This window comes from Rhinolophus sinicus, linkage group LG14, assembly GCF_036562045.2.
Source record: "Rhinolophus sinicus isolate RSC01 linkage group LG14, ASM3656204v1, whole genome shotgun sequence".
NCBI lineage: Eukaryota > Metazoa > Chordata > Mammalia > Chiroptera > Rhinolophidae > Rhinolophus > Rhinolophus sinicus.
This window is the reverse complement of record NC_133763.1, coordinates 42,170,047-42,182,606: the sequence shown is the minus strand read 5'-3', so window position 1 is coordinate 42,182,606 and position 12,560 is coordinate 42,170,047. Positions and strand designations below refer to the sequence as shown.

The following is a 12,560-nucleotide window of genomic DNA, read 5'->3' as shown; positions in this document are numbered from 1 at the left end:
TCCCTCTGTCTCAGAGTCCACTGTCACACCAGGCAAGCAAATGCAGGGAAACTTTATACCCGTCTGGACTCAGCTGGCAGAGGGAGAGTCACAGTTCCAGATGAGGACTCTGGGTTTTATCTTATTTTCTACAAGTCTACCCAAGTCTGATAAGCCAAAGACTCAGTTGTGATCAGGAAATGGTATGCTATTTAGTAAAAAGTAGGTATTTTTTGAGTGATTCTATTTTGGGGACCAGACCATTTGAGAAAGCTATCTCTAGGAAGTATAGGCCCAATATTTGTTCCCAGCCTCCCTCTCCCTCCCCTCACTCCATGGCCTGTGCTACAGGGCCAAAGCCCTTCTCTGCGTACCTCTGCCAGGAGGACGACACGTTTGCCATCTGGCCAGATGACATGGTCCACCTGAGAACGGACTCGCTCCCACGTTAGCTCCGGGGTGCGGAGGCTGGTCTGCAAGAAAGACGGCACAGATGGCTGTGGCTATCACGGAAGGAAGAGGAACAAGGCCTAGCAATAAATGAAGGAGAAGCCTCACCACATCGATTTCCGTGTTGGAGTGGCCCATATTGCATACAATACAACTGTTTTTCATGCGGTCCAAATGCTCCCGCGTCACTACATTCTTATTTCCTACAAGGAAAGGAGAGTAAAGGCTGAAGAAAGAGATGCCAGGGGACAGAGGCATCGACACGTTTCTCTCCTGGGAGAGAGGCCTGCGGCCATTATACAGCATGTATACGTTGTGTGAAAGGAAGTGTGCATTGCATCACAGCTCTTTGGGCTCAGTTATTTGGTTTTAAGATTCAGCAGTATAGAAAGCCGTCAGGGAAAAAGGCCCTTTGCTCTGGCAAACATGTAAGGTTCTGCCAGCTCACTCTAGTTCTGAGAGTCTGACACTCAGCACAGGTCTTGCTTAGTTTCTATGAATGTCAGTCAGACCACGTTGAAGGCTTAGGTCCCGAGTGAGCACCCCTCCACGCATGTGCACCCAGGCACTGACACCCACCTGTGCAAGTTATCACCACATCGACTTGCCGGATGACTTCATTGAGCTTTACCACCCTGAAGCCATCCATGCTGGAAGAAAAAGAGGACACTGTGAGCAAAGCAAGGAGGCAGGGGAACGAAAGCTGGTCACAAAAATGAGACAACTAAATTCCCTTCTCAAGTCAGATCCAATGCTACCTCTCAGGGATGGTAAGTGACAAGCTGTGCTAAACTATGTACATGGCCCTCTTGAGACTCCCCAAGGTTCCATCCAGGTAGAGAAGACGCCAGGAAGGTCTAGGAGTGCCCTGGGATGGTAAGTGACAAGCTGTGCTAAACTATGTACATGGCCCTCTTGAGACTCCCCAAGGTTCCATCCAGGTAGAGAAGACGCCAGGAAGGTCTAGGAGTGCCCTGGGATTCCAATGAAGGGAACAGAGCAATCCTAGCTTTCTCCTTCGAGAGACTTCTGCAAAGAATGGTTACTATAATCAATCATGAACGCTCAGAAACATCAAGTACCTGGAATGAATCAAATACTGTTCTTACCAGGCCTGCAGAGCACAGATAGGGTCGATTTCTGTGATGTAGACGATTGCTCCGAGGGCCTTGAGAGCAGCACAGCAGCCCTTTCCCACCTGCAGAGCATAAGGAGGAAGTCAGGTGGTCAGGTCCATTAAGGCACAGGTATTGGGGCTCTTGGGGGCACGGGAATTAAACTCCCTGAAACCACCGATCACCTAGCGAGCCCCAGCAGGGATGCCCCAGCCCAAGCAGAACCAGATCCCAATGCTGTGACCCTTAGTCAGAGAAGTGATTTAACAGACATTCCACGTTTCATAGCAAGGGCTGGGGCTTGGGAGAGTAAAAGGGATCAAAGGAATCAGAAGTGTTACCATCAGGGAAACGAGGCCAAGGAAGGGCGATTATAACCTCTAGTTTCTTATTCCAGAAAAACCTGGTAGTAACTTTCATTTGAGATGCATCTAACTCAAGGACAGGACAACCTAGCAGCTCAGGAACTTCTGTGGCTCATCACTGATGACAACAAAATCTCCTTCAGCTCTTGTACTTTAGAGACCGTCACCAATATGCCACTCCAGACTTCACTCCCCTGCAAGTCCCTCATGGGGCTAAAATGCCACATATTCATTTGAGTTACATCTCATAAAAGGTTATTTTGCTATAAACGGGGGGAAATGATGCCAACATTCCAGTCCACAAGACAAAGTGGTGAAATCTGAAAACTCAACTCATTCTGGATGTCTGTGTTCAGAAATCTGAATAGTCGACTTCTGCTATGATTTCAAGATACATTAGCTAAAAGCATATTTGAAACCTTGCATCAGTGACTCCGCTGACAGCACAAATCTCCACGCAACATTTCTGATTAAGTCTATGGAAGGACAGACACTGAGACCCAGCTATTTACCTCACCATAGCCACACACCACCACTTGTTTCCCACCAAACATCACATCTGTGGTCCTCTTCAGGCTGTGGAAACAAACAAGGGCTCAACTCAAACATTAGCTCAAACACAGTCCCTCCGCACAAAATCCAAAGTGTGGGACCATGCTCCATGAGAACTCCAATTGGAAGCTGGCTGGGCTCAGTATGAAATGGACCCCTCTAACTAACTTTTAAAGCCAAAGGAAGAGCAGGGGACAAGACTGGAGTGATACACACAAACACTGCAACCCAACCCCAATCGACCACCTATTAAGCTTGAGTATCTGTACAGTTCAACCTACCCGTCCAAAATGGATTCTCGGCAGCAGTACAAGTTATCAAACTTCTGTTTGGTAACAGAATCATTGACGTTCATGGCTGGAACACAGAGCTTCCCAGCTTTGGAGAGCTGATATAGCCTAAAATAAGAAGAAGCCACAAAAACAAACGAAAAAAAAGTTAGCTGGCAAAACACAATAGGTGGCAAAACTGCCTAACTCTCTTCAAGCTCCACGCCACCCTCCTCAGTCTTATTTATTGCCCAAGGATAGAAGTAAACAATATGATTTTGTCATCCCTCCTCACTTCATTTTCTCCACCACCCTTTTATTTTGGAAGGAAAAACAAAACAAAACCCTTTCAATTGAAGAAATTTACCTCTCTTCCATAATAGGGGATATATTTCCTTAGACCAGCATTTTCTCAATCTTTAAAAAAAACCCACCCTTACTTCTGATAAACAAAGATTATCAATCATTCTGATATAGTTCCTTTTGTGTGTGTGAGAGCATGTACGATGTGCCCCCAATTGAGAAACGCTTTTTCAGGTATCTTTTAGGTATTCTGACAAGCCAAGAATACTTCGCCCAGTTTCACTTTTTGTAGTATGTATAATGCATAGTTTTACAATAGAATTTTTTCCTATTTCAAATATAAAATTATAATGCAATACTGAATACAGTTTTTCAAGGTGTAGTCACTCCCTGCCTCCCTACCCTGATCGAGGATCACAGTGGAATAAGTGGGAGAGAAAATGTGAGCTAGAACCTGAAATAACTTCCTTTTAGGGTCTCACTGATTTTTCAAAAGTAAAAACACAAAAGTTTTATCTAATGAAGACACTCCCATTTAGTCACTACGAGTCAGAAACACAGCCCTAAAGCCTGAGAGACCGGAAGAATCTGCTGAGGCAAAGACACAAGGGGCGGCTACTCCAGAATCTGTTACCTGTGAACACCAGTCACGCTCTCTTCCACAATGCCTCGGATCTTCTTAAACACGTTTGGATACTTCTTATAAACCCAGTGGGTTAAGTCTCCCCCATCATCCAGGATCTACAGAACAGCCAGAAGACTTCTATGGGCATTCAGGCTGCTAGAGCTGGGGGGTACTTTGAACCCACTTTTTGTACTAGTAAGAGAGCCCTGTATGTTTTGGAAGAGCACTCCTCAGAGCTCGTGAGAGCAGCTTTGGACACAGTCTAATCGGAAACAGTCAAATTTGTTGGTGTCAAATGGTTAAAAGGATTCCTAAGTTTGTTCTAGGCTCTAGTGAAGAGTATCAGGCCAATACACACTTCTTTTCAGTCTAGAGTCTTGAAACATACCGCCCCTTTGAATGTAACAGGAGAGCTGGGGCAGGAAGCAAGAAACCAGAATCCTACTCCATAGAGGTACCACATCACTTCCTTCCATTTTATTCTGCTGTGTTTGAGCCACACGTGTTCAGTTAGTCTTACCCTGCCCCCACCTGTCCATTCAGTACTCAGACCCATTCTGAACAGGTATCAAGCTAAACATTTTGGCAACAAAGTAAGTGCATAAAACCAAACATCCAAAACATATTCAGGGAGCCATGCTTTGAGGGAAAAAAAGGAAACGAATCTATTGTCAAAAGTGTAGGGTGAATACACATCCTTACCATGTTGGCTTGCCACCCGTCCATGTTCACACAGCGGTCAATACACCACCAGAAGTCATCTTCCGACTCGCCCTTCCAAGCAAACACCGCAACTCCTGGGGAGAAGAAACACATCAGCCGAGTCCTCCTTTGGGGGGTGTCTCATACCAGCCACTAGCACTTTCTGAAATCCATGTGAAGAGTAAAAGGCCACAGAAACTAAGTTGGGAAGGATGTTTGCCCTTAGGAAGGGCAAAAAGTCAAAATAGCACCTTTAGTTCAGAAATTGGTTAAGAATTTAAGGCATTTTTGTTTCCAGAAGTATTTTGGAACCTTAAAATGTTCTTCTCTTTGGCCAGTTTTATACTTGGAACTCCTTCCTAAGAAGAAAAAATGCAGTGGAAATCAAAACAAAGTTGTTCACTGGAACATTATTTATATTAGCAAAAATTCTGAAACAAGCTAAATGTTCAACATAAGGACAACAGTGAAGTAAAATCACATGTCCCTGTGACTGAGTACGACAAATGACCAAGTCAAAGTTTGCAGTGACGTGGAAAACTACTTCTGATAATGTTATATTTAGGTTATAAACCTGTACGCATACTGCGATTTATTCCATCTCTGTCAAAAGTGAATAGAAAAAAAAATTGTCAAGTATTACTCTACGTAGCAGGGTTGTTTTTCTTTTGAACCTCCTAAATTTTCTGCAATAAACACCAGAAAAGAGTACAGGAAAAACAAAAATGTTACAGTTGCTTTCTGTGGTTCCCGGGAAGATGGGGGATCCTGAAACAAACTTCATGGTGATTTTCTTTTGAACATTTTAACAATAAAAATCATTTCATGTTTAACTGAACTCACAAGTGGTCCATATATTTTCAAAGCAATATTGAATACCAAATTATCTAATGAACTATCAACATAGAAGGCACTTCTTGTGTTCTCTCAAAAGTGATCAGACTTTTGGTGAAAGGAGACCAGCTGAGCTCATACTTATGTACTTACGTAGCTCATATAGTTTAATATTCTTCCTTCATTTGACATTAGAATTGGGCATTTCCCCGTGTAATTAGATTCTTTTCAAAGATCACTGTTAACAACTATATAATATTCTATCATGAACAGGGATCATTATCCATTTTCTTCCTATTGATATTTTTATCGTCCTCCAAATTTTATAGGCCCTAGACAGACACGACACTGTAAACACAACTGTAATACATAAAGATTATGTTTGGATAATTGTTTTGAGGCAAAGTTGGCTGGAAATAAATAAAGTCGAACTTACCAGCCTCTGCCAGTGCGGCAGCCACTTCATTCTGAGTGGAGTAGATGTTGCAAGCAGACCAGCGGCACTGAGCCCCCAGCGCACAGAGAGTCTCAATCAACACCTGTGTTGACGTACAGGAAGACAGGGTGAGAAAGGAGGGCCAGACACGAGCGGTACGTAAGAGAATGATCCCCAGCAACCGCACAGCAACAGGGGCTACACTGGGAAGTAATCAGAGGGTGTAATCCAGCTGGGTAGCACATTGGTATCTAACGTTACCCAAAAGATATGTTCCTAAAAGCCTTAGTAACAGTTTTATTATAACAATCGGATTTTTGGAAGGTTTGTTAAAAGTAGGTTACACCTATACGAACAAAATAGAAAACCCCATTATTGAGTACAGGGAGGTCCCACATAATAGTTATTTAGCATTTAGAGGTAGGATAGATAGGGAACAAAAAGCAAGTTAAAAAAGTTTTTTTCTGCCTCATCAGAAGGCCCTTTCTGTTTCTCTCAACAAACTCACCGCTGTCTGGGCTGTGATGTGTGTACAGCCCACTATCTTAGCACCAGCCAAGGGCTTCTCCCCCTGAGCACGTTTCCTGAGTGAAATCAGAGCAGACATGTCTGTGAAAGAACAGAGGATTTGAGCTAGGTCTGCACTAGCAATATCATCCATTCTTGCCCCAGCAACAGCTAGGGCTGGTCTGGATCTGTTGAGATATTGTGAGATAAGTTAGAAAAACTCTAAGCACATTTCTGTGATAACTGGCACCTTCAACAGCAAAACAACAGCAAAGGGTTTTCACCCAATCACTTAGAATTTCTCTCTTCCACGGTTTCAGCCTTTATATGCAGAGGACTGAGTAGAGAATGAAGTAAATCTCCTAACTGATCAAATGGAGGGTGCGTCTCACCACTCATTTGGGAGGAGAGGGAAGTTGTTATGGCACTGGCTAATGGACTCCTATATATAACCCTCACGGCAGGAAGAAAGCTCTACCCTCAGCAGAAGCCACTGCTTCTGTTTTTCTATGCTGTCTAACCCTATTCTGTCCATCTTTTTGGTTTTCATACTCCCTCCCAGTGCAGGACATGCTTCAATGGCAAAACAACAAGAGTCAAGAGACCTTACTGGGTGTGGGGTGGAGAAACCAGATTTAACTGACTGTTAGTCACTGTTACTCTTGCTCCAGCAGAGGGTGCTCAGGACCAAAGACCAAATGAGACCCTAGGTCACCACATCTGGAGCTAAAACCCTCCCACATCTGCTGCTTCTGTGAAATCTGGGTTTCGGAGACTGGCAGCTGTGGTGGGATCCCGCAGAACTAACCACCATGCAGCACTGATCCAGGGCTGGCTGACTGTGCAAGATCTCGGAATATGGTAGCACGGGGGTGGGGGAACAGAAAGTACTCTCATTACCACATGCTGAGAACAGGAAACAAGGGAGAACAAGAACAAAAACCCGAAGGCTCAAGCTCCACACAGAGAGATCTGCTTGTACAAAGAATACTGGATTTTCCCAGGAGACTCTTTCTTTCTTCCTTTTAAACATTTTATTTATTTTTATTAAAATTTATTGGGGTGACAATGATTAGTAAAATTATATAGGCTTCAAGTGTACAATTCTGTGATACGTCATCTAACCCAGGAGACTTTAAAGCCTTAAGTTGTCTGTGGATCCTGGTGACCAGCAAGCGGGTTGCTTCTGGGACCCTCCGCATGCCCTTTCTTTACCTTGCTCTGCAATCTCAATCTCCCGGCGTCCGAATTCTGCCTGCTTGATGTTCTTCACGCAGAAATTGCTGCTGCCCTTCGAGTTGGTTTGCTGCTTCTCTCGGGGGGAAACCTCATCATCAGAGCTATCGGTATAGGACGCGGCTAGAGCCAGGAAAGAAAGAAACAAGGACAGAAAAGCCTCAATGGTCCCCACTCCACTGAGCGCGGTCCCCAAGGGACTCTCGTTTAAGTGAAGCCAACACTTAATTGGAGTCACCTTTTACATCACTCAGTTCCTCTCCAGGGTTTATTTACTAAATGGTATGAATGACACTGCTGTGGATCTTTTAGGCCTGTGGCCCTTTTCCCACTCTGATGACACTTAGCCATTAGTCCCTATGATAAGGGGCTATTGAGCCCAATCTGGCACCAGCTCTAATGAATCTCAGATAACAGGGGTACTTGGTCCCATCCTGAATTGGAACCAGACATGGCAAAAATGGAATAATTTAGGGTACATAAGGAATGCTATTTCTGTAGATTACTGGTTTCAGACTTAAGCATCGAAAGCATCTAACAGAATCATGTGGAAGGTTTGTTAAAACACGGTTGGCCAGGCCCCATCACCAGAAATCCCATTCAGTAGGTCTCAGGTGGGACCCAAGAATTAGCACTTCTACCACGTTCCCAGGGTTGTTTGTTATGCTGCTGTTCAGAGGACCACACTTTGAGAACCACTCACATGGACGAAAGTGGTAACATAGTCTTACAAGGGGTTTTATACCAGGTTGTGCTCAAGGGATGTAGAGGCGGAAAGAAAGGACACAAAAGGTGAGCCATGCTGGCTCCACTGAGAGCCTTCAGATCACTCAAGAGGTTTGACTTTGCAAAGCAGTTTCACACAGAATCTGCATGTGTCCTCTCAGACAGATTTGCAGGAGGACGTACGGTAATCACTCCTTACCGCTCAAACCATTCTTTACTCTCGGGATCGAATATTTCCCTGATCGCTGTGTATCAGGTCTCTCTCTGTATACTGCTTAGCTAACAAGTACTTCTGTCTAGATAACAAAAACACTGCTAAAGGTATTTACCTCCTAGGACAATTAGACGATATTACTAAGCTTTTAAAAATGCTCAGTTCCCCATAACACATGGCCATCAAGATCTTTGAAGACCTTGTTAAAGCTTTGTTCGCTCATTCCACCTGTCTTCCTCTTACAACTCAATCTTGCACAAGCAATTCTTTCTTAGCTATGATTAGCCTGCCATCCACCACCTTTGTGTCTGTCACTCCAAGACACCCTGTCATTTGATAGCCATTATGTTTGGAAACTTTTCTTGAACACAGGCTCACAGTCAATCTGTATGTTCATTTATTTCAGAACGTAGCCCTGCAGACCACCATTTGCTCTTGTCTGCCTATTTTATGTATATTGGGTTGTCAATGGCACAGGGCAGAGAATAAGTTTGTAAAAATGTATTGACTTGTTTGTTTTTTTGTATTCCTTGCACTGCAAGTCCGTATGTTAACAACATAAGGCAAACAATATTCTTGCAAAAGACAATAAATGGCTTTTGGTACAAGTCTCTTTGACACTAATAGCAATCTCTGACCTTGGGCGAGCCTCTTAATGTTTTAACAATGTTTCCTCAGTTGGGATTAGAGGCTCCTGTGGCTCTTTCAGTGTTGGGCTCCTCCAGTACTCAAGTTCTAAGATTCCATACCCTTTTCCGTGTTAATTTTGTAGCACCCCCTCTAAAGCTACGAGGGGCACAATTCAAACCAGAAAAGAGACTACTCAGACAGTTAAGACAGAGAAGAACCAAAAAGAAACAGAGCTGGAGCCACATGACAGTTCCACTCTCCTACTTCAGAGGTTAACAGGGGAGGACATGTCAACATAAAGAGCAACCTAGTACATGAAAGGAGCCAAATACTAATTTTTATTGTCACAATTGAAGCAAAGCATGAAAAGGGTAGGTAGTAGGGTCTATCTCATATAAAGGAATTAGAAATTACGCTTCCAAAGTACATACACTTCTTTTTAAGGCCAGTTCTGTCAGCCAAAATACCATTGATTTTTTTCCTTCTGTGACATGGGCAGATAAACGTGGGAATGGGAACCAGCCCAGAACTACCAACCAGGCACTGGCCACAGACCACACACAGAGACAGCCGGAAAAGAAAGCCTCAAGATGACAAAAGCTTCCCCAGCTACAAGGCTGGCTGGGAACATTCCCACTGCCCAACCACTAATTATCAGCTTTCAGCACAAAGACGGGCAGTCTTGACATGAGGTATTTTCAGATTCTAGATAAGTGAGCCCTGGGGAGAGAACCAACTTAAGACTCTGAGTCAGGGAAGAGAGGTCAGAGGGGACATGAAGCCCACACTCACCTGAGCTGTAGCTGTCGGTGGAGGACTGAGAAATGGAACGAGACAAAGACCTGCGGCCAGTCTTGGTGGGGAATCTGGAGAACTCCTGCATGTCATCAGCAAACTGGATCTGCTGTAAGAGGAAGACAAAAAATGGAAAACTAGCAAGGATTCTATAAAATGTTCCATTTTTTAAGGCCATACACTGTCTTCACTAAAAGTTATCATGTGGTTCCTGCTAAGCCAGCAGTTCTCCCACCAGAAATGAGGGTGGGTGGAACCTAGTTTCTCACTCCTTCCCCAGTGCCAATTACTGCCTCTGCCCAATTGTTTCAGCAGAACTTTTTGGGGGGCACGGGGTGCTTAAGACCCAATTCTTTTTGCATCTGTCCAATTTCACAAGTTTTCCTTCCCACAGTCCATAAAGTTTCCTTATAACCTTGACACATTAAACCCTTTACCCTTCCTCCCAACTCAATCAAAAAACAGGCATAACGTCATAGTGCTTCTGTGTTTTTGCTTTTTTCCAGAATATTCCCTTGCAGCACATTCTTATCCTGAAGTTAGCAACGGTCATCGTTTTTTGAAAGAATTATGAAGAGATGCCTTGAATCGGTGCCGAGCACCAGGGTGGCGACGTCAGAGCCCAATCATGTACAAAGCCAATGTGGCAGCCCCAGAAACGTCCACATCCAGTGAGATACCAGAATATGCAATTGAGGAGAAACGAAAAACACACACACCGCAGTCAATTCCAACTAATTTGAAGGAAGGAGAAAATAATGACTTGGTAAACTCTGCTTTAAAAACTTTCTTAAATGAAATAAACCCAAACTAGGTAACTGTTTGAAAGACACTTGGAAAACTGGCTAATAGCAAATAACTTATAATTAATATTATTTGTAGACAAACTAATGGGTGTTTCTAAAGGGCATGAAAATACTTTCTTCTATAAATGGTTTAAACTTTCCTCCTGAATTCCTATCTAAACCCCGATAAACTCTTTCAACTTCAGCTTCCTGAAAAACAGAATGGGTTGGGAATCTGAATTGAGATTTTCCTCACAATCTGACTAAACCTGAAAACGTTCCCACGGAGAACGCATTAAGCTAAGTCTTCATCAAATATCTCTGGAAATGGAGCTATTACAGATGATAATCTCTCCATAATATAGCCACTTTGAAGCCAGGTATACTCTGTTTCCCTGAAAATAAGACCTAGCCAGACCATCAGCTCCAATGCGTCTTTTGGAGCAAAAATTAATATAAGACCCGGTACTATGTTATATTATATTATACCCAGTCTTACAGTAAAATAAGACCATGTCTTATATTAGTGTTTGCTCCTCAAGATGCATTAGAGCTGATGGGCCGGCTAGGTCTTATTTTCGGGAAACACAGTGGTACACTGCCCATTAGTTAGTGTTCCCCTCCCTGTCACATGTACCCTCCAGCTAGGGTAGCATCGGCGGGCAGCGTAAGAATCAGGCTTAGATGTGCGGCCTGGGCACAGGCAGCTCAGCTGGACGAATGGGTTACTGACTTCGCAGGACGCCACAGGTAAGGAAGCAGTAGTCAAGGGAGCGCAGGTTTGTTTCCACACCAAGGATGAAAGCAGAGACTAGCCATGCCATAAATACCACGGCTGGACAGCAGGCCCGGGAGAGAAACCTGAGTGTACCTCCACTTAAAACCCACCTGGCTCAACATCCAACTGCGCAAGCTTTTTCTCTTTGGGCTACTCTGTGAAATGAGGGGGAGGAGGCAGAGTCCACAGGCTGTTTATGAAGCTTAAGGAGATCCTGAAGGCATGGAAGAGAAGGAGCCGCGTACCTGGGCATCTAGCCCAGGGCTCCGCACAGAGAAAGCGTTCAATAATTATCTGTGATTAAGTGAACCTTTCAAATTTCTTTTTTTTTCTGTAAAATCAATCAAATTTCAAAAACAAATAAGTAAATAAAGGCTCAAGCTAAACAACATATACCGCACCAAAATTTGATTGACAAGTATCTTGTACATCTGCAGCAGCCTTTCAGTTTAGGTGCTAAAACTTTAAATAGCTTAAATGTCAAACACACAACTTTAAAAAACAACAACAACCCAAACCACTCACTGAAGTGGTTACATATCAGCACTGCGCTTCTGCACAGGATTTCCCAGCGCATCTTCACATGACTTCTGCAGCCGGCAAAGCTAGTTTTACTGAAGAGACTACAATCCAGGACCAAGGTAACGACTTTCAACCCTATATGCAGTTATTCCGGGGGCAGAAGAAACACACAGCCAAGAGACCTTTTAACCCTCCAGAGGCAGCCCTCCCTCCGTCAGCCTCCCAGCTTCTCACATGGCAGCCTCCTCGGAAGCTGCTCTCTTTCCATGGCTGTTCTGACTCCCTCCCTTGTTCATCTTTTTTCAAAAGATTCTGGGTATATTCCCAGACACCACCTACCTGGGGGTGGGGGAGGGAACTGCAATAACATTTGCAGTTGTTTTAAATAAAAAATAAGAGGTGGCTATGGCAAGATAGAAACGTGCTTCTTCTGCACCCTGAGAACGGCATTAACAGTCATAATCCCACCTTGTACTAATAAAGCTCATCAGTTGCCTAAAGCTTAGCAAAATCTTTCCCATCTAAAAATATTACCCTGTGTCGCAAGCAGCTTACGAATCACTGCAGTGTCCCAGCTCTCAAATAATGAATACTGTCCACGCTTGAAGTGGGCAGAAGTGAACTTCAGCCAGGACATGGGGGGGTGGGTGGCTGTCTATTCTTGCAGCTCTTTGATACTTTCACTGATTATAAATAAGGTGGGCCAGGGACACAAACATGCACGATAACCTCGTCTT

The 12,560-nt window shown here is 43.9% G+C and overlaps 1 protein-coding gene across 4 annotated transcripts in view; it reads right to left on the bottom strand.

The window, feature by feature from the left end:
* AHCYL1 (adenosylhomocysteinase like 1) overlaps positions 1-12,560 on the bottom strand; it is a 36,059-nt gene that overhangs the window by 4,352 nt on the left and 19,147 nt on the right. For 3 of the 4 annotated variants that reach the window (XM_019730479.2, XM_019730480.2, XM_074319133.1), the window contains exons 2-13: positions 9,736-9,847; positions 7,353-7,496; positions 6,139-6,239; positions 5,631-5,733; positions 4,361-4,455; positions 3,668-3,774; positions 2,743-2,859; positions 2,422-2,485; positions 1,539-1,627; positions 1,009-1,079; positions 538-632; positions 354-452 (exon numbers count right to left, since the gene is read on the bottom strand). In XM_019730479.2, coding sequence (XP_019586038.1) covers positions 354-452; positions 538-632; positions 1,009-1,079; positions 1,539-1,627; positions 2,422-2,485; positions 2,743-2,859; positions 3,668-3,774; positions 4,361-4,455; positions 5,631-5,733; positions 6,139-6,239; positions 7,353-7,496; positions 9,736-9,847 — 1,197 coding nt within the window. The remainder of the gene's footprint in view (positions 1-353; positions 453-537; positions 633-1,008; positions 1,080-1,538; positions 1,628-2,421; positions 2,486-2,742; positions 2,860-3,667; positions 3,775-4,360; positions 4,456-5,630; positions 5,734-6,138; positions 6,240-7,352; positions 7,497-9,735; positions 9,848-12,560) is intronic. The other variant, XM_019730481.2, reaches the window with a different exon arrangement.